General features: G+C 46.0%; 1 protein-coding gene across 1 annotated transcript in view; it reads left to right on the plus strand.

Moving 5' to 3' along the window:
- The first annotated feature begins 7826 nt into the window (after window positions 1-7826).
- The window catches only part of LOC144149912 (medium-chain acyl-CoA ligase ACSF2, mitochondrial-like), a 197421-nt gene continuing 182693 nt past the window's right edge, over window positions 7827-22554 (plus strand). The window contains exon 1 of the mRNA XM_077681646.1: window positions 7827-7945. Within this exon, the coding sequence (XP_077537772.1) occupies window positions 7863-7945 (83 nt within the window). The 5' untranslated portion in view covers window positions 7827-7862. The remainder of the gene's footprint in view (window positions 7946-22554) is intronic.

A 22554-nucleotide genomic window follows, 5' to 3' on the forward strand; every position in this document is an offset into this window, starting at 1 on the left:
TATTAGAACTTTTTTAATTGGCAAATGTGTAGAAAGGAATGGCAAGTTGTAACATTTGAAACAAGCAGTTGTAGATCTTCAATTCTAAAGATTCATTACTTTTCATACCAAAACAACAGTTTATTACCATATGATGTTACCGCCAACTTCAATTACATCTGCCATGCGGTATACCAAACGGCCGAAAGAAATCATCCCGTTCCACTGTGTGAAGTAGGATGACCAGTGGACCTATTTGTGGGTTATTGGTTGGCCACAAAATCGGACTCAGGCGGCGCCGTCACGCTGTGGCAGATTTCAGATATTCTAGCCACGCAGACAAGACGTCTTGCGTATTTGCCTCGCGGTGTTCGACCTTCCGAACACGGACATCACTCTTACGCTTCTCGCACACGGCCCTGTAGTAGTCAGTGATGTCTACGCGGCTATCGCCGCCTATATATTTTTTGACGTGCCCTCACTGTACAACACGCATTGTGGGAAAACCACCTGAAATAAGACCAAACTCATACCAATTCTTGTATATTCGGCTTCCCCTGTAAACACAAACACAGATCCATTACTGGAGGAGACTTTTTTCCAGGGGCAATATACACCACCGAGAATCAAAATATGCAGTGCTCGTGGAGAACACTTTGCCGGAGGCAGGACCTTTTTTGGCTGTGCGGAAGAAACAAAAAAACGTAGTTAGCCTATAACCGCCCCGCTGTATAATTCAACGCATCATTTCCGCTCGCGGGGGCTCTCCAATTATCTTGTTAGGGCCACAGAAGTTGGCTCTTGTGCTATGATTAAAACAAATTATACACTTCTAAGACACTTCCCCAATTAATGTTCTTAATTATATCCATGTTAGTGGCATCCACTCAAATAACCGCACACCCGTTCTCGGGTTCCGGCGGGGATTTTACTGCCATGTAGTGTGGACAGAGTTAAAGTCTTGCGGCCCCGAGCGAAACATCGTATTCTGAGATATTTTTTTTACGTTATGTTTGTTCCTCCCTGGTAATACGCCAATTTGGGGTTCAGCAGCTGGTTTTAATGCGCTCACTTTTGCACTTCCGTTGACGACCTACTTGGGTATTTCGATGGTTAAAACATTGTAGCCAACACCCGCATGAAGTTTTTCGTTGCCGTTTGTTGCATTCGTGAATCTCCTTGAGCAAGCATGATTTTGGCCCCACTTGACTAATTCATCAATGGGCGCTTAAACCCTATGAGCCTCGAACACGACATCGAGCGAATCACAAGACACGAAACTCACTCGGAGTGAATGTGAGGTAATTCCGAATGATACAGAGATCGCGCTTCCGAAAACCAAGTTGTCCAAAAGACGCGGGCAATCAAATGATTGCATCAAGCATGAATAAAGTCCCCGACGAGAATGGACGGCAGCAGCGTGATTTCGCTAGAGCCGGTGATAGGGAGAGCATTTGTTCATCGATGTTGGTCGGCCGGATGACCACGCGAAGATTCCCATCTGCAGAACTGGCATGCAGCTTTGTGGCGTTTGGCAGCCGCTGCCCAGCTTTGTTTTACTTTTGGATCGCTTGTAACGTACTGTGACGCCGACGGCGCCGTAAAACGAGACGCGATGCCGGGGTGCCCGTGAAGTTTAAAGAAGTACTGGCATCAAAATTTTGTGTTCCGTTTTTATTGATTTGTATCAATGCTTAACAGGCTTGCCAATACGAAACAAAACTTTAAAAAATCAGAAATTTCCCCGCCAGGAACGATGCCGATGGGGCGATCCACTGGGGCGGAAGTTATGTATTGCCTGTCTAATGAGCGTCATCGTCTGTGCGAGCTGATGCAGTGTTTGTTTTAAATAATTTTGAGGTGCAGTAAATGCACTGTAAATGGCAATCACCACAAGAAAGACAATTCACATCCGAGTGCTTTGCACCATCGGCATTGATCAAAGCATGAAGATGTGTGATTTGATTGGCCCGATTTAGGCTGAATTGACATGAAATATCACGCATTAAATGCAATAATGGATGGACTAATGTGTGTGCAGTGTATATATTGCCGCGAACTAGGCATTTGTTTGGTTTGTTTATGTTTTCTTTTTACTGCCCAGCCGCGCCCGGCTATGTTAAATGTATCCCAAGCGAAGCGCGTGTTTCATGCTGTATTTTGATGCCGCACGGGTTGTCTCATTCTGATACGGAGAGCGTTTCGCCCTAACGTCACTAGCGTCGAATAATCTTGTTTGATGAACAACGTTCTAGATGTAAATTGACGGTTCGAGAAACACTCGCCCCAAAGATAAAAACCTGCAGAGCAGACGCCGCGGTATTCCGATTACCGACGCTCGCTTGCGTACGTCACTCTGCTGACTGCTGCTTCGCCGCCTGCCTGTGTGTTCTTTGAGTTGCTAGGGGAGCACAAGTTCGCTACAATAAACTTGTTTTCCTTGAAGACAACTGCGTCGTTTTTGGCATCGTGACAATATGCAGGGATTTATTGACGGTATTGGCGGTACGTTGTGACGAGTTCTGGGTTGTGTTTCCCTTTCACGATCACTGCCTTGTGATCGGTGAAGTGCAGAGACAGTCCTTGTTCGAGGGCGGCTAGATTGCATTTGGCAAAGACGAGGTCTATGCACGTTCCCGTGATGTTGGTCTGTTCATTCCGAAACGCGCTTATATACACATTGCACCGCAACGCCCTCTCGTGTAGCCCGCTGTAGTCACTGTAGTTTCAACTGTAATTGCAACTGCTCTTTTTCTGCCAATTAGCGTTGACAATTCACGGTTTTTGCTTGGTTTTTGCATTTTGTACCCTTTGAAATTCGCGCTCCTTGCCACTGCACTTTGCGGCGCTTTCCTCAGATGGCGCGCGGATGGTACAACAGTGAAGGTCCCTAAAATTACTAAGGTAGCGCCAACTGCTCCCTCCTTCTCCGCTGCCCTCCTCTTTTTTCTTTCCCCTCACCCGCGGCGCCGCGGTCCCTTTAACTCCGTGCCGGTGCCGCCATATTTGTTGGCCACTTGAGAGCAGACGCCCTCGCTACGCTTCAGGGCGCTCGCTGCAGTTTGCTCTTGTTTTCGCGCCGAAATCGCTCTTTGGTAGCATTTATAGGATTTCTAGAGCCCCGTTTTACCAACACGCACTGAGTGATAGTGTTTTGTTTTATATTTTTGTCTACAAGGGGATATTTGCGGGGCGGATGCCGCTGGCGCATACGCACAGCGCGGTTTTTCGCATTCACGAGCTCAGGATAGCTCGTGAATGCGAAAGGATCGAGCGTGGACATTTCAAACTGCTCTGTTACGGTAGTTCCGTTCTTGCATTCGCGTGACTGTGGTCGTGCAATCACCACACAGAGGTCTTGCGCATGGTTCACGGCAGTATACACAGCGCTTCATTCGCAAATGCCGTAGTTCGAGCGCTGCGCTGGCGTCCTTGCACTCGCCTTTCTTGCGATAATTGTGAATCCTCACCGGCGTTCACTCTGCGCCCGCTTTTGCTAACTACCTACATCCGACCTTAATTACGCGCAGTTTAGAGTGTTTTGCCGTTTTTGTAGAAATGTTTCCTTCACCTTCATGTCGTTATAGACTGCTGTGAGTAGATTAAAAACATACACATGCTGTTGTGCGTGTGTGCACGTACAGCGACGTGAAAAGCCCCTGCTTCCCCGACTTCGCAGCCGGATACACTAAACTGCACTCGCGGCCGTACGTTCATGTGCGAACCGAGTGAAAAACGCAGACTTGTAATTCTGGGAATACGCGCCAGAAAATACTGCGATCAATCGATGGGGTAAAGTGAAATTACAGATTTGTGGCCTCTTATTTCTCATACGAACCAGAGATTGAGTCCCTCTAGGTACAAAAATATGTAACTAGTTACTGCAGTTAATTAATCATGCAATACGTTTTTTCACCGGGCGCGGTCGTTTACAGCCGTTGTTAATGGGGGCGCCTGGACAGAATTGTTTTGTGCTGGGATATATTCTGGCATATTTGTACATTGCATGCACTAACACAGGGATACACCCGAAAAAAATTCAAAAGAGGATGATTATCAAGAGGAAACAATAAATCACAAAAATGAATTGGTGTCACCAAATAGATATTTTATTGGAACAAACGTCCGTAATGACGTCGTGCAGGTGGCTTGTGTTGCTGACGTGGCTTCCCGTGAGAAAAAATGTTGGGAGTGGCATTTGGGTTTAGTTTTTTTAACGCCAAGCTTCTCCAATATCCGTTGCTCAAATTGATCCGTGAAATAATCCTATTGAGAAGGGAAAAAAATGTCGCCACCGAGTTTGAGATGCGCCACAAACACTCCGCAAATATAGGCAATAATGCATTGCAGAAGGGAGTTAGTGACCGTTCTACCGTAGCATGGTCAAATTCGTGTTCGCGCATCTGCTCAGTGCCACGTCCGCTCAACTCGCTACACTAAACCCGTTTAGCAAGCGCTTTGCTGGACAAAAATACGTCTGCTGAAAATAATATAGTCGCCCATTGTGTTTTGGTTCAAATCGCAATGACTGGATACGCTGCGCCATTGACTACTAAGGTGAAGTAAGCGCGCACACTGCAAATATACGGCATCACGTGTAATGCAAACGTAAGTCGTAATTAACGTTCCTCTGTGCATACACGAAATAAAGGGCGTACAGCCATTACGGTGCGAATATGCATTTGAAGTGCTCATTCAAACGTGGGCGAATTTAATAAAGCGATAACAGAAATTGCGAATCAAACGTACGTCAACGGCGCGGTCACTATATTAGCTGGCCTTAAATTGTTTTACCTAGCCGCAATTTTTTTTCTCTCAACAGCCTCAATTTGCGCCGCACCGACCAAGCCCATATTACGGAGCAAATCACTCCAATGTCATAACAACGGGATTATAATACCACCCGGGTAGCTAACACACAAAACATGACTTCACGCCAAAAAGAGCGTACACGCACTCGGAACGCACACGATACATGGTCAGACGCAAGCTGCCGTCGGCCAAAACAAGCATGAATTCAGGTGAACAATTCTCGCGTCACGAAAACCTTACGACAACTGACTGAACATGCTACGCCGCTGATATTGATGCTGGAAGTTAAGCGCGCACATGACAAATGCACGGCCTCTTATCCAAACCAAAGCTTACGACGGGACGAACCCGGCGCTTTGCGCAATGCCTACTCAGAACAAAGAGTGGACGACGGTCGCGAAGGGAATACGCATTTCTTCGTAAATGACCGCTCAAGCTGGCGCAGAATTTAGCAGAGCAAGAACAAACATTCAGAAATTTACCTCGCTAAAGAGTGATGGCAGCGTCGGCCTGAAGTATGCCTGCTCAAATCTATGCAACCAAACTTTTCTCCTTTCTGCGTCGCGTTTCCCGGGCGGAATAACGAAGTCTTGTGCCCTGCCTCACGATATTCGCGCTGCCTAAGGCACAACACATCGGCACCGAGAAGCAACATAAAACGACACCGGTGCGACATTTTTTCGAAACGAGCAGCTAATTCCTACTTTGCTATTAGCTGGCGCCTACGATAAAGCCCGTACTGAAGCTCGGTGGCTCGGAAGCCAGCAATGGCGTCGCAGCGGCGGCGTTGCGCAATGTCTCAGCCGGCGAGGCATCGGCGAGGCGACCCGGCGGCGGAGCAAAAAAAAAAAAAAACCAAGTGACTTTTCCCTTGGCCAATGGCGCGCGGCGTTCGCCGGCGAAAAAGAAAATGACAAAAAACGAAGTAAGAAAGGAGCGCGGGCGAGGGCGAAAGGCGGCGAGATCTAAAGATGGCGCTACCTTAGTAATTTTAGGGACCTTAACAACAGTGTGTGCGACTCTGAATAGATGGCTTAGAATGCTGTGTGCAGTAGCGCTCGGATGATAATACAGTGTGTGCCGCTCTGAATAGATGACTTAGAATGATGTGCGGACAGTGTGCGTTCACCGTGAAACAACTCTCTTTGTCCGACAACCTATGCTCCCCTCGTCAACAGTGTGTGTGTGAGTCATGGAGGAAGAAAATGGTGTGAGTGCATTCGCGCGCGGATCACCGACCGGTCACCGTGTAATATCTTTCGTCGATGACTTCTGTTTCTGTGCTGCCCTCGCCAACTGATGTGAGCGTGTGCGATCGCTCATGGAGCACCGCGCGCTCACCGTGAAACAACTTTTCGATAACTTTCTTGTGTTTTTATGTCCCCCTGTGTGTTTGTGTGTGTGTGTGTGTGTGTGTGAGTGTGTGCGTGTGTGTGTGTGTGGGTGTGTGTGTGTGTGTGTGTGTGTGTGTGTGTGTGCCGTTTTTTCGTAATACCGTCTGGGACACTCTTTTGGTGCCCAACCGCTTCAAGGGGTTAAGGCACTACATCAACTTCATTATCATCATCATCATCATCAGCTGCGCGCGGACAACACCAGACAACGGCACGGACATTGCGAGGTCCTAAAGGCCTTCGCCCTTAATACTTCAGCGAGCGATAGATTAGTGAATTAAACGGCCTGAAAACTATACGTTTTGGTTTTCCGCGGTTCCGGCCCGAAAGGCGCGGGTGACAGAATCACGGAATGACCTCACCGTTTTGTGCGGACGTCAAAACAACGCAAAGGCCGCAGGAGGGGCTGTTTCGACCGCCCCGCTGACGGCGATGAGTGGATGAGCTGCCTGAAGACGTTAGGCCAAGAAGTGAGGCGGGAATTCGATTACCGCTATCAATAAATGACATGACGTCGGCTTCTGTGGCGATTCTTGGCTTTATTACGGGCTCTTTGCCAACGTGTGGAACTTTATTTTTGGCAGCAGTGTCTTTCTGGGCACTGGTTATGTCTAAAGCTCTGGCTGCGTGTGTCAATAGTGAACGCGCCAGCGGCCAATCGCGGCTCGTCGGGCCGCGCACGTCAAGAGACGTCACGACATTCTGACAAGCGCTGGAGGGAGACGGGCACATCACTTATTTTCCCTCTGACGGAGTGAGGTCCCGCTGATATACATTTGCCGCACAGCGCTGCGCGCGATGTTCTGTTGGCACGATGAATCAGACCATTTGAAGTAAGTTACACGCGTCGCAGTCTACTCATATTTCAGCCACTGCATTCTGTTGAGTAAAGGAAGTGAACTGTGTAACAATATTAATACCAGAAATGGCTTTCAGTACAGCTTCAAGCGAACGGGGGGTCGTGATCTCGAACGGGGCCACATCCTGTACCAGATTGAAACTAACCTGTCCACCGGCGATGTGTTATCTGTAAAGGCTGTGTGTGTTCGTGCCGTGACCGGTGTTTTCAACGTGTAAGCGCGAATTAAAAATAGCACTGTTCGTACGCTATGTGTGACTCTAAAATGCAATTTCTCGCTCCATTACAACGTTTCCAGCGTCTAGGCCGCATCGACGGCACTTCGGGAATTGCAACACCCGCACGTAGCAGGCGGAAACGTTCAGAAACGAATGGCTTGGCAGGCTACCGGAGCGGAATGCGGGCGGCGTTTTTGTAACGCCTGTCTCGCCATTGAACATTGGCAGCAGTCCAGCGAGAGCGGCAGACGCTGCTTGACTCATACCCGTGTGACCATCGCCTATTCACCGTTCCTTCGGATGTTATGTGACAGTGTGGGAGTGTAGCAACTTCCCTTTCCTTTGTTACACAGCGGCGGAACAAGTCGTCGCTTGTTATCCGCCGCATCTGTTGCGCTTTCAAGCTGTCGGGTTTCACCGGGGCAGCTTATGTTTTACGTTGTGATGCTCTTGTGAACCAGCCCCGTGGGTCGTCAAACTGCTTTGGGAAGTGAATAGTGCTAAGGCGCGGAATTGTTGCTGTTTGCATCCGCAAACTGTTTCGACGCAACGGGTTGTGTCCAACACCTTCGTTTGCAAACGCGCGTTGTCTGAGACTGCATGGCGCTAAGAGTTCCGTCTTTGCAACTTCGCGTTACCCAGCAGTTTCTCGGACGGACATGCCACCACCGCAAACTTCACAGGTAATGCGCTAGGTTATAAACAGGGTAAGATCAGATGACCTTGTTAACTGTGCACAAATCGATGTATATTGTCTGTTGGTGTTAAACGTGAGCAAGCAACCGGTGTTCTGCGTCCGCCTTTGCACTTTTTTTTTTCGGCGATGGGCGCTAACATTACCAATTATATTTTATGGGCTTGAACTACGGCCTTAAGATTCCGTGCGGCAAAATTGAAGGTTTCGAAACTGCTCTCCAATTTTCAATGCTCCGAAAATTTGTACAAGCAAAGTCAAAAGTTCCATCTACTGGTGCGTTTGTGTTTTGTTTATTCTATTTTAAAATTTCTGATCGTACTTAGACGGCATAAAGTAAAATAAAAAATGAAGGTGAATGGACGTGTTATTTTTAAGAAATGTTTGAATGGGTATATAAGCTAACAAAAACGAAGCGTTTTTGGTAAAGGAGAGCATTTTATTATTCTTATAACATTAAAAACGAAAAAAATTAAATTTGTACTCATTAGTTCTGAAACCGTTGGACATGGTACCGTCTCCAGTATAAGCAAAGAGGACGTTAATGTGAGTTGTGGCTTCATTACGACGAGCGTACGCTGGTGCGTTGTTTTACGTTTAATGTTCATGGCTTACGGGACATAGACAAACACAGGGAGGTCAAGCACTATGCCCGGGCGCAACACGTTGACGTTCTCTTTTTGCAGGATTGCAATTTTCGTACTCCACGCGACATTCTTTTGTTTCGCCCGCGTTTGAAAGACGAGAGTCTTTCTTGGGCTACTTAAGCACAGAAACTTTGGTCTGTCTGTATGTCTGTCCGTCTGTCGGTCTGTAACTCGATTCAGCCACCCGGCCAAAGTAAAATGCTTACTGCGCCATAGTCCTATATACTCATAGCCAAATATAAACGTCTAAGCCCAGTTTATATGTTCATACTTGTCAACTTTGCTGAACAAGAACAAGGCATTACGCAAATATAACACAGGAAAGTAGTACACAAGGGATATTTACAGTGTTCCTTTATTAAAAGACTCCTGTGTGCTTGGTTTTTCGATACCAAATGATATTATACATCTACTGCAGAAAACCGCCGCCTCCTGGCGGCATATCAAAAATCACGCGGCAAAAGCAACGAGTGGTTCCACTAGCTAGGTTCCACGTTCTGCTTGGAACGCACGTGGAGCACGGCCACGCGGTTCTATAAACCTTGTAGTCGGCCGCCTCCATTCACGCGCGTCTCCGCCGTACTGCAGCGCTGGCATCTAGGAACACCGCCTGTAGCAGTGGAACGCGGTAATTTCAAATCGCCTACAGCAAACCTTTAGTGCGTTTACTTTGGGATGAGCGCGACGGAACAGGATCAGCATGGGTGAGCGGGAAAGCGAAGTGGGGGGGGGGCATTTCCTTGGCAAATACCTACAAAGGCTATCGTCTTTTGATGACATTTGCAACGAAAGGAGCAGATACGTGTCCAATTTTTTTGTGTTGAAGCTTTTTCTACCATGTCAGAGAGGATTGCTTTTGGCGTAGGCGTCATCTTTCTGCGCGAGAGCTCGCGCCGCAAGGCTCATTGTACTTTTGGGATAGGAGGGCGCGTTCTTGCCGTTGATTTTTTTCTTTCTCGCTCGTCGCGTGCGAGCCGTTGTAGTGTACGCACCTGCGTAGCACTCTGACTCGTCCTACTTTTTTGCATCCCTTGACGCGTTCATGCTCGAACCTTACCCAACATTTTTGGTGAGCGATTTTAATTGTGTGACCGACACTCAGCGTGATGTGCGGGGACCTGGGCAAGGTCGGCCCTATAGTGGTGCCCGGGTATTGAAGGACCTCATCGGTCAATTCCATCTTGATGACGCGTGGGTGCAGCTTCACGGCGACAGGTTTTCGCCACTTGGGAAAGAGGACAATCTGGCAGTCGGCTAGATAAGTTCTATTTTCCACGCGAGCTGAGCTGCTACGTGGGATGCTGTGATGTCTTCTCCTTACCGGCTGGAGTTCGTCGCGTGTCTGATCACCGGCCTGTGTTAGCAACACTTAACCTTGGGAACTGTACACCCTGCCACCAGATGTGGCGGATGGACGAGCGTCTGCTAACCGACAGGGACAGTTCCGCAGCACTAAAGGCTTCGTTGACTGCTCTGTGCGAGTACAGTTCGAAGGACCACTGGCGCGTGCTTTTTGTTAAGGAGGGTCGTGCGCGTAAAATGCGCATCCCGGCCGCACTTAACGACACGTTGGGGAGACTTCGCATCGTACAGAGAGGGGGCACCTTAATCTTCGCGATACGGAACAACGTCAACCTGCTGAAAGTACGCTACGAGTCCCTCTTACAGCAGTCATCAAAGCGGCGAGCCGTGCGCAGACCTTGGGCAGGCCAGTCTCAGACGTCTCCGTACTCAGTCATATTAAAGCTGGGTCGATTGAAGAGATTGGGTTAGCCGCTGTTCGACAAGTTACACTCGCCGATTTGTCGGTTAGCCCGAGTGATGAAGACATAGCCGAGCTATTCGTGCGACATTTCGCCACCCTTTTCTCGACCGAGAGCGTGTCTTGGGATGCACAGGAATTTGAGGACAAGCTTAGCGCATTTTGTGGGGTACTGCCATGCGTGCCAGATCACTTGTTTGATTTGCTGTGTGCTCCTGTGGATGCCGACGATTTGAGAGAGTGTGTAAAAAATTGAACGGTGCGTCGGCGCCTGGGCCTCACGGTATCCCTGCTGGATTTTACACTAAGTTTTTTTCGGCCATTTGGGAGGCGCTCCTTGACATGGTGAATGGCTTTCTCCAGCGCGGAGTGCGACCTGACATTTTTTGTGAAGGCCATGTCATCTTGATCGCAAAACCAGGCGGGGATCCTACGCAGCCGCTGGCGTATCGACTGATTACACTACCGAACACTGACTACAAGATTGTAGCATCCATTTTGGCCAGACGCACCAGCACCGTTTTATCCGATATCATAAGCCAAGCGCAAACGTGCAGCGTACCAGGTGGCGCAAGTTTCTCCTCCCTCACATTGACGCGCGATTTGTTCATTTACGCGACATAGATTAGCGCTTCTGGGTGCTTCACCTCTCTCGATCAAGGGAACGCTTCTGACAGAGTGGAGCACCGACACTTGCTAGGCGTTTTACGCCAATATGGCTTTGCGCCAGACTTTGTAGCTGTGCTCGAGCTGTTGTGCTCGGACATGAGCGGTGGAATCCTTGTAAACGGGCTTTTAAGTATTCTGTTCTCTGTCACCTGTGGGATAAGGCAGGGCTGCCCCTTGTCACCATTGCATTTTCGTAATTTGTCTTGACCAGCTGCTCCCCGGTGTTGATTCAAGCACTGCCATCCGCGGCTTTCCGTTGCCACGCATGGGCCAAGTTAATGTGTCCGCGTATGCGGACGACGTGTCCCTGTTCATTCCGGGTGAGGACAGCTACCAAGCGTTTATGCGGCTATTTCATGAGTGCTTTGAGCTGTCCTAAGCACGACTGAACAGGGGAAAACGATGGCCGTGCGTTTCGGTACATTTGTGTCTGGCTTGGAGGGGCGACGTAGAATGGGCGACGGCTGTTCGAGTTCTAGGTGTGGTTTTCCATTCCTCGAGTGAAGTAGCGCGTAGTACGTAGAAGCACCTCCTAGAGACTGCGGAGCAGCGTCTTGCAGTTGCAGGAAAGTTCAGGCTTTTTCTTGCTGAGCAAAGCTACTTAATTAAGTCGTCCGTCTCGGCGGCCCTTTTTTTATGTAGGGCGTAGCAAAACCAACGCGCCATTTCACCCGACAGTTCGCCCCAAAGTTTGGATCGTTCTTCGGGGCGGGCAAAACAGAAACAGTGTCACGAGCACAGATGAGGCTGCCCAAGTCAATGGGTGGGTTTAGTCTGCCTTGTTTGCAAACCATGTGCAACGTGCTGGCCGTACATGCCGTGATCGACCTTGTAGACTCAGACGAGCACCCAGGGAAGGCGCTGCTACAGTACTTTCTCGGAATTTCCAGGTCATTATTTTATGAAGAGCACATCGCCGGTCCTTCTGCTAAGCAGCCGCCGCCATTTTACGCGTATGCTTTAAAAAACGATGCGAAATTTCCAGTCTTCCTTGCCAAGCCTACGTTTAAGGGAAATTACGGCAAGTGAACGGTGCGAAAAAGTCACAATAACCCGATTAGACAACCAAAAGATAGGAAGGTCACGCGGTGTCCATTGTAATCAGTTGACTTCGGTGACACTTCCGGCTGATGGTCGGGATTTCGGGTTGTTACGTGGCTGGGAAGGTCTCCCGACGTGTGACCGTCTGGCGAGATTCGGCGTTGTGCGTTCCGCATGGGTCCGCACTGCGGCCACACTAAAACATCAGAACATGCCTTGTTTTACTGTCGTGTAGCGGCAACATTCTGGACTGTATTAAGCAGGATGTTCGCACTCACACTTCGAATGAACACTCGTTCAAATGATGTGTTGGTCAACTTTCTGATGTGGGCTGGTGCTTTTGTTTTGTGGAGAAATCGTGGTGTTGCATGTCTTCGAGCACGGCCACAACGGGCAATGTTCCCACTGCTGTGGCGTCTCCGGTCGATTCTGATGAGTCATTTAGAGCATTAGTTGGCAGCTCTAGGGTAAGAAGCGTTCCTTATACGCTGGTCTACGCGCTTTATAGAGGTCAGGAGCAATATCCTGAGCGTCACTCTAGTGCCGTACTGAGTACAGTATAGTTTATAAACTATTTCTTTGAACACTGGTGAAATTTGTGTGTCTTGATTTCTAGTAGCTTGTTGACGGTGCCAAAAATTTTATGCTTTGTGTAGAATGACCATGTTGCATGCAAACTGATTCGATAATTTTCTGTTCTTAGGGCAGCGCTGTTATCCCTAGTCGCTGCGCCCTGATATGTTGGTTGTAATAAATTCTCTGAAACTCCCCCTGATTCGTGTGGTAAACAAGCAAATAAAAGTGTTTATTCTACCCTATTTACGGTTGTATTGATGGTGATGTATTGTCGTGAACTGTCGAGGATGTGATCTACAGTCATCTTTCGGTGTTATAGTGGTTCTAGTGTTGTGTGTACTAGTGAACTGTGGAGAACTGTAGAGTCAACTGTTGTGTAGTGAGTGGTGTTATAGAGTTGCCAAGTGGTGCATGCAGTGTTTATTGTTTAGGCGACCCGTTTAGTATTTAGCACGGCGGGTCTTTGTATCGGCTATTAATACATTTTCTTTCTGGTGGCCATAAGAGTTTACACGCATGGAGGGATTCGTTTCTACATGTATACAAGCCAGCAGAGGGATAATTTTATTGTGCTTTGCACGTTATTGCTTCTATAATTAGAACGACTTGCAAATGAATTATTGCGCTACCCATAAACATAATATTGCCTGAACACTTACACCGTGCCGGCGGGATTAAAAGAAATCCGAACAACGGAGCACACAACCTCCGACGTATGCTGCACCGTCCGGCAGCAAAGTCTGTAAACTGCGCACTGGCATGTGTAATTTTTCGACAGCATTTGAGACTGCGGCATACCTTCATTTAAGCTAAACCCGCCGCGGTGGCTCAGTGGCTAAGGCGTTGTGCTTCTGAGCTCGAGTTCGCGGGTTCGATTCCCGGCCGCGGCGGCCGCTCTTCTGATGGAGGCGAAAAGCAGAAACGCCCGTGTGTACGAGATTTCGGTGCACGTTAAAGATCCCCAGGTGGTTAAAATTAATCCGGAGCCCTCCACTACGGCGCGCCTCATCACCTGCGTTGCGTCGGTGCGTTAAACCCTACAATCAATCATTATTTTAAGGTAAATGCTTGATGGAGAAGCGACGCATGGTCGTTTATTTTTCAGCGCCTTTTCACGCGGCTACCACTGAGCAGGATGATTGTTGATCGCATCATGTTATCTGCAATCACGGTGCTGCGCGGTTGGCGACTGAATATAGCAGATTACAGGGACTCGCATTCTGCTGTGTGGCGACAGAACGGGAAGAAGTGCCTAAACATAAACGACCGGTGTCGATTCTCGATCAAGCATTTCCTATAACAGTAGACAGCAGTCTCAAACGCTATCAAAAAAGAGCGCATGTACGCAATTTACTGACTTTGCAGCCACACGGTACAATATCCGTCTTTGGCTATGCGTCCGTTGTTCGTATTTCTTTTCGTAAACCTTGCAGCTTTATTTTGAACGGATTCTAGTAAGTTTGTAAGATAAAGATGGTGGGGGTACCATATTATTGACGCATACTCTAATGAAGGTCTAATTAGCGAAAGATAAGCGTGAAGCCTGTTATCAGAGTTAGCCTGCCGTAATGCATGCTTTAGGAGGCCAAGTTTTTTCAGCGCTTTGGTAATGATAAGTTCGACGTGAGAGTTCCAAGTCAGGTTTGCATTAAGAATAACTGCTAAATATTTAAATGAGGAAACTGGTTCAACTTGCGTATGATTAATTATGTAACTATTAGGGGATTGATCAGTACTTGTAGAAAATTTTACATATTTTGTGTTATCCGTATTAATTACCATTTGCCATGTACAACACCAATTGGTTAACTTTGTTAGATAAGATTGTAAAGTAACAACATCATCCGGATTAACTATTGTTCTGTAAACCACACAGTCGTCAGCGAAAAGGCGTATGTTGGAGTCTATGTTGTTAGCTATATCGTTTATATATATTAGGAACAGTAAGGGTCCCAAAAGAGAGCCTTGTGGTACCCCAGATTTAACGCGCACGCTTTTAGATAAGAAATTATTTATTTTTACTGACTGAGTGCGGTTATTTAGGAATGCCTGAATCCAACGAGTAGTGTTTAGGTCCAACTGGAGATTGTGAATTTTAAGCAGTAATCGCTTATGGGGCACGCGGTCAAAAGCTTTAGACATATCTATAAAAATGGCATCGATGTAAGAAGAAGAATGAAACGAAGTGTGGAGATCAGTTATTAGTTCAAATAGTTGTGTCTGGCAGGACTTATTGCGCCTGAAACCATGCTGCGTTTCCAGGAGAAGATTATTTAGGTTCAAGTGGGTCATTATTTGGGAATACAGTATGTGTTCTAATATCTTACAACAAACTGATGTAATAGAAATTGGTCTGTAATTACAAGGACTAGAGCTATCATCTGATTTGAAAATTGAAGTTACTTCTGCTATTCTCCAGTCGTCTGGGATACATCCTGAGTCAAGTGATTGCTGAAAAATTAGAGCTAGAAGAAAGGATGATTTATCCATCGTGAGTTTCAGTAGTTTAATAGTGATACCATCGGGTCCAGGACTGGTGCTAGGGGTAAGGTGATTGATAGCGCAGGCTACACCATTTGCGGTGATGGCTATTTCAGGAAATGGATGACTTATTGCTATTTCAGCAAGGTTTATTGACTCATTTATTGGTAGTTCTTTAGTAAATACTTCACTAAAGTGGTTATTTAGAGTCTCAGCGCACTCACTGAGTGAAAGTAAGCTGCCATCAGCACTTTTTAATCCAAGGAATGAGTTAGTTTGCTTAGGGTTTACCGTGCGCCAGAATTTCTTTGGATCGGTTTTTAATAGAGTAGGTAAAGTTGAGCTAATGCAGTTATCCTTGGCCTCAACAACCGCCGTCTGTGCCAGTTTAGCGAGCTGTTTGTACTTTAGCCAGTCAGCAACTGCATTGGTTCGCGAATCCTTCCTGTATGCTCTTTTTTTTTTCTTATTTAGGCAGAGCTTAACATCCCGTGTAAACCAACGATCATTGCTTTGTGTTTTAACGGTCAGTGTGGGAATGCAGGCATTTTCTATTTCCTTTAGTTTGTTGCGGAACAAGCACCAGTTTTGGTTAGTAGATCTATTCTCGAAGTGTCTGTGAAAGTGAAGGGTGAAATCCGCGAGCATGCTGTTCATTTTATCGACGTCTGCGCACGCGTAGTTCCGCAAGCGTTTTTCTTTTATAGTTTTATCTGGACGTGGCAGCGATAGCAAGCAATGCACGAGTTTATGGTCACTAATATCTTCCAAAACACGAACGTTGGCGTTGATGGGGTGGTTTGTTAAAATTAAATCTAAGATGTGGGTTCCACGGGTGGGCTGTTGCACAAGCTGACTTAGGTTGTAAATTTGAGTGAAATGAAGAAAACGGAGATATTCTGCACGGTTGTAAGGGTTGTTAAGATGCAAGTTCGACCACTCAATATCGGGGTAGTTAAAATCACCAGCTAAAATTATAATATGATTTGAGAGCTTGGCAGACACTTCCTCAAGCGTTTCATTTAGGAGTTCAACAAAGTCATTCTGACAATCCGGGGGGCGGTAACATGCCCCAATAACACATTTGATAGATCCAATGGTGGCAGAAAACCAGACTAGTTCGAGAGGGAAGTCGATTTTTATAAGTGATGGCTGGTAGTCCTGTTTGATCACGATAATAACACCTCCTCCCCGAGAGACAGTTCTATCTTTGCGGAAAGTAACAAACGGGCGAGGAAATCTTAATTCACTATCTGTGATGACATCAGAACGCCAGGTTTCTGTTCCAATGATTATGTCCGATGAACAAGTATGCATGTAGGTTTTCAAAAAAATCTATTTTAGGGAGCAAGCTGCGGAAATTTGCTAGTATTATCGATAGTTTTTCTGATACGGCTACTGGAGAAGGAATTGAATCGGAATGTCATTGTGCAGTGGGGAATACTTTGATGACAGAATCTGAAGTAGGGTTGTACCGAAAGACACTGTTACGAAAGTGGAGGCTATTGAAGCGAATATTATATTTCTCATTTTCCGTGCGGGTTGACTTCACGAAATCACGGAGCTTTTTGCGTGCTAACTCAATTTTAGGCGAAAAATCCTCTTCCAGCCAAACCTTGGGCCATTCGAGGTTTTTGAGTTTTGGGCGCATTAAGTAAAACTTCAGATTTAGCCTTAAAGTTCAAAAATTTGACTATGATAGGACGCTTGGAGTCTGGTCGACGCTGGCCTTTTCGGTGAGCGCATTCAATGTCACCGACCTCGAGCTGGAGGTGAGTAGAGAAGAACTCTCGCACGATCTATTCCGATTCCTTATAGCCCTCGCGTTCTACTTCGTCTAAACCCTTCACGATTAAGTTGTTTCGTCGCATCATGTTGTTCATGTCATCAACAACCTCGACTAGCTCGTCGTTAGTTTTTGCTACGGTTTGTTTGACCTGCTGAACAGAATTATTGACAGCAGTAAACTGGCCATGATACTGGGGAACACTACTGATTGCTTTTTCGATCGAGTTGACTTTAGCAATGACGTTAGTAACTTCTAGTTTGAGTTCGCGCAAAGTGGCCGAGGTTTCGGCGTGACACTCTCTCAGAAGCACAAGAACATCTTCTATCTCAGGACCAGGGTTACACTCTACATCTCCTGCACATAGCAGAAGAAGCACGAGGCACGCGGAAAGCATCGAGGTGACCCTAGGGCACAGACCGCGAACAAGGCCGGCACTGGCGACAAAACGTTCGGTACCACCATGCACGAGTACACGGCGTGCTAGAAACGAGCCGATGCGCGCTCGGTATGTGCACACGTCTACACCCATTTAGTCCTGAGACATCGGTTCAAAATAAACGAAATTGGGATCAGCAGCCGCAAGAAACAAGCAGAGCCAGAACACAGTGCTAAAAACTATGCCTACCTATTGAACAAAAAACGACAACTTAGCAGCTGTACGTTGTGGCCGCAAATCCCGTCTTGACAGCAGCGATGATGCCTTACGTAGGCTCCGGTGGCGCCGCAACTTGTGACGTCAGGTCCGCGCACCCTCTCTTCGCGGCACGAGGCAACCAAGCAGATGAGGTGCGATGCGGCCCACGCAGTTGAACATGCCACCGGTGAGGTGATACCGGAATCTATTGAACAAAAAACGACAAATTAGCAGCTGTACGTTGTGGCCGCAAATCCCCTTTAATAATGCCTTAGCAATAGGGCCTTGTTACCAGCAACGGTATGTGAGGCATATGAAACAGAGGTGGTTGACTGTAAGCTAAATTATGGCGCAAATTCTATGGTTATTTTCTGCCCACTTTTAATTATGTTCCTTTGTTATTGGGAGCGTTTAGGTAAATCCGGCTGGAGTTGCAATGCCTCAAGGTGTCATTATTGAAAGTGGTTGTACATATCTACATACCCCACTTTGTGTTTATATTAAACAGAGAAACGACGCTTTGTGTTTAAAGGAGACTTCATTGTTTCCATTAGAAGAATATATAAGCCATAACGTAAACTTTGAGGAACATTGGCGACTGATGAAAGAAAAATTCCTCCATAGTAGCAGGAAATACGTTACATCAAAACAGGTGGCGTGGAGGTCGTGGTGAAGAGGGCGTATAGTACGATCCCTGGTGTTTAGATGTCAACCTTTGTCCGTGTTTTTTTTTTTAATTTTAAACACAATAATGAAAATGGTAACAGCAAAATAACGCCGTCCGAAAAATATTCTGGATGTCTGGTTTCAAGACAAATCTTCCGAGCCTTGCATGGGAATGTCTCTTGGGATAATAAGGCAGTAGGATATTCCTTCAGTGCTTTTATGGTGAAGCAACTCCGGCAAAAAATTTCATTCACTGACCCAAGCATCCGCTAGGATAGCCAGTGTCGGTTATAAGGCTGCGGCGGTCTTCTGCGGCGCTTGCCGCCTGGCAGTTTCTATATTGGCAACACGCCTATATTATTACGCCCTTTATTTGCAAGAGCAAAAACGCCTGAAATCTACGCATTTTTTGTGTCAGCAATTATGTTCTATCACATCTGTGAGGTAGAACCCACCACACGCGTTACAAAGGCATGTTACAGTATTCATTAGTTGTCACATTCGGGCGTAGTTTTCGTGTGGCGGGGGTGCACGTTGGCGTTTTCGGTTTGTCACTACCATTTCATTTTCCGCCTAGATGATAGGAATAAACTAGCGCCGGCATTCTAAGCGACATACAGCAGATGCGAAGCCAGAAATTTCGCTCCCTGAGTTGGTTTGAGCGGGGGGCTAAACTTGCACTTCAACCTTCTCCCTATCATTTTTCAAGTGGTTAAACATGTGTAATCAATACATAACTATTCAATGATAATATAAAAAATTTCAATCTGAAATTATTAACTGGAAATATATACTTTAACCTGAAAAAAATGTACTAACTCTCGAGAACAACGAAAAAAAATATTTAACAAAACGTATTCCCATACTCTGATAATTGCGGAAGAATTGCTATATCTCCTTCCAGATTTCTGTTTTGTCTGCATAAGAAAGAATAACGCTTCAAAGAAACATGAAAATATTGGACAACTTAAACATGTATGGTTAACAAACAAGAAGCAAAAAACTTGGATGGAAAAAACGACTATGTATAACTATCAAAGCATGGAGCTAATTATCAACGTCAAATCCACGAAAGAACAAACTCGCGGTGGTCATCTCATTTTAAAGCGGCGTTTTTCTCCGAGAATTTTTTTCTTCATTTTTGCATGCATGCGAGTTTTTGAGACAAATGTTAACGCCGCTGTCTCTATTGCGTATATGTCGCGGAGGAGCACCTAGTCAACTGTCGCGTGCAGCGGATAATACACCAAAATTACTCGCACCAAAAGAAGTCATAATGAAGACTTGTGGTGAACATAGCGACAAGATGACATTCGCATCAGCAAAACAAGAGTGTCACTGGAAAAAAGTGTACAATTATACAAAAATCCCGTTCTAGATAGTGCGAATTCGCTTCCCGTGCGGCAAAGCAACATATTTTTGTCGGTGTGGCAATAGATCATTTTCATGGAAGAACAGGACCGCACCACCAAATTCACAAGTAAATTCGAGGGGCGGGGGGTGGGGGAGATGCAGTCCGAAGTGGTTAGCGCACTTGTTTCCGTTAGACACCCTGGTTGCATGGAGGTACTGAAGCAGCCTGGCCTGCGGTGACGCCCCAAAACTTCCCTAGTTTGTTCGGAGCAGCGAGTCGCCGTCCAGCCACGGAGCCCTCGTGATGAAGGCCTTGCATAGGATGTAAGCATGCCAGAGGGAAATGAGCCACGAAGGGAGAGTAGGTGCGCTTCTCGGACAGGATTCCAGGTTTCTAGACAATATCCGAGGAGGGGTACCGGCGCAGGTGCTTGCATTGGGCGCCGTACATACCAGTGCGGTAAAAGGGGGGGGGGGAGGTTGGAGAGTTGAAGTAGGGGAAGGGGGCTCGAGGCCCATAAGCATTCCCTCCCCTCGCTACGCCCCTGGTAGCTATACAGCACTGGGTGACCTGGTGCACTGAGAAAATAGGTAATGGCACAAAGGCAGACCCCCGAGGGGGACATGGAGACCCACGAAACAAAACACCACATTTTGAAGATACATGCAATGCTCGATCAGTATCCGAAAGTCAGTACATTCCTTGCTGGAGCGCACTCCTCTTCTTGACACAGTTGCAGCTTACTTATCGAAACTTTTGTGTTTAAAGAGAAGTACGACATTATAGAGTAATTCTGACACAGACTGAAGGTGATTGAAGAAGGGGTTATTCGGTTGAACTGGCATATGGGAACACAAATAAAGGCCGTATGGGCTTGGCGTCCGCGTGTGGAACGATGGTACAGCCTGGCTTTGGCCACACCTTTCTCAACCTCTGAATGTTTTACTTCAAAAAAAGACGTTATATATATTATATATATATATATATATATACATATATATATATATATATATAGTGGCACTGGCTACCACCCCCAAGCGTAGGAAACAAACACACGTGAACATAAATACTCCAGAAAGTGGAGGCTCAAGTAGCCCCGCCGGTAGCATAGTGGTTATCGCACCAGACCGGTATTCTGGAGGTCGTGAGTTCGGATCCCACCTGGCGGGCATTTTTTCTCCACTTTCTTATTTTCCAAATTCTTTATCTTGACGTACTACATCCTCCCCTTTGCTTTCCGAGGTTGTCTTGACTGCCAATTCTTATTTCTGTCCTATATATATATATATATATATATATATATATATATATATATATATATATATATATATAAAAGACAGAAATAAGAGTTGGCAGTCAAGAAAACCTCGAAAAGCAAAGGGCAGGATGTGATAAGGTCATGGAAACAGATAAACAATTTGGAAAGAAAGAAAGTGAAGAAAAAATACCCGCCAGGTGTGATCCCAACCCACGACCTCCAGAATAGTGGTCTGGTGCCATAACCTCTACGCTAACGCCCGGGGCGATTTTCCCCTCCACCTTCTGGGGTATATATCTCAAGGTATTTTTGTTTCTTGTGCTTGAGGGTGGTAGCCAGAGGTAGCCAGATCAATACAGAGAAGTCCACTACGGTGTGCCTCATAACCTGTTCAGTTCCGGCACGTAAAACCTCACTATCAATGAATCATTTTGTATATCGTAAATGAAAGAACAAAACTTCACGTGCTGTGATTTCGCACACGTAATAATGCTTTGATAGTATAAGTATTCCCTATACTTCAGTAGGTGCATCTCACAAGCGGTGGGTATTTGTAAGCTGAAGACTAGGATTCGTCTTCGGACAGTAAGGCTTACGTGAACTAATAAAATTTTCGCGGTGACTTTCGGTTTTCGGCCATAACGTTCGTGGGACAACTGCGACAAAATCCCGTTTCCCTCCCTCATAGAGCCCACCAAGGCTCTTACGACCTTCGATATACTTGCATGGACGACGTCCTTAAGAACTGTACATTGGTCAAGCAAGTCGAACATATATCCGTCCATTTCTCAGAACCCAATTCTTCTTTATTACAATGAAGCTCTGGGAACTGAGTGTTTCTCGTAGAAGGGTAATATGGCCAGAATTAAATGCTGTGTAACTATATATATATATATATATATATATATATATATATATATATATATATATATATATATATATATATATATATATATATATATATATATATATATATATATATATATATATATATATATATATATATATATATATATATATATGTGTCTGTCCAAAATACTTCGCTTCAACATATTTTGCACAGTGAAACAGCTCAAATGCATCACCCAAAATCCGCAACAGTGAGTATCCTAATCGTAGGCACATTATGTGCTAGGTATGTTTGAATGTCTGCTATAGCAAATGAACTTCTGTGGCCAGTACCCGGCGAAGACGGAAGGGCGTCTTTTCGGACGTTAATTTTTTTTAAGACAAGAGAAATTGTTGCTTTGGTCATTCAAGGGTTGTGTGTGCCAACTCCTACACCAAGGTGGGCAGATCCTCATCTGGTTAGCAGTGCTGTTTGTTAAAGGTATTGTTAAAATTACTGCATGTAATTATCCGTATTCTGGAGAAAAACTGGGACTGGCTATTTGTAGTGTTCCGTACAGTCTTGCCCAAGTTAGACGTTCTGATATTAAAGGAGATCAACATCACAGACGATTATTGCGCCTGTTTTTCAGTGTTTTTCTTTATGTAGGCAATATAGAAAAGTAGGTGGTGTACTAGTGTTTGTAAAAAGTAGCTGGTTTTGCGAAAGCATTGAACTTGTGGTAACTCAGGCAAAAGTAATTGCACTGTTCATTGGTTAATGTAACCCCGAACTGACGCTTTATGCCTTGTACAGACCTCCGAGTAACCATGTAGCACTGTTTCTTGAAGAGCTCTCAAGCCTCTTGATAAAACACGGAACCGAAGCAAAG

This window comes from Haemaphysalis longicornis, unplaced genomic scaffold (genome assembly GCF_048455015.1).
Source record: "Haemaphysalis longicornis isolate Haplotype H1 unplaced genomic scaffold, Haemaphysalis longicornis Haplotype H1 scaffold_8, whole genome shotgun sequence".
Taxonomy (NCBI): Eukaryota; Metazoa; Arthropoda; class Arachnida; order Ixodida; family Ixodidae; genus Haemaphysalis; species Haemaphysalis longicornis.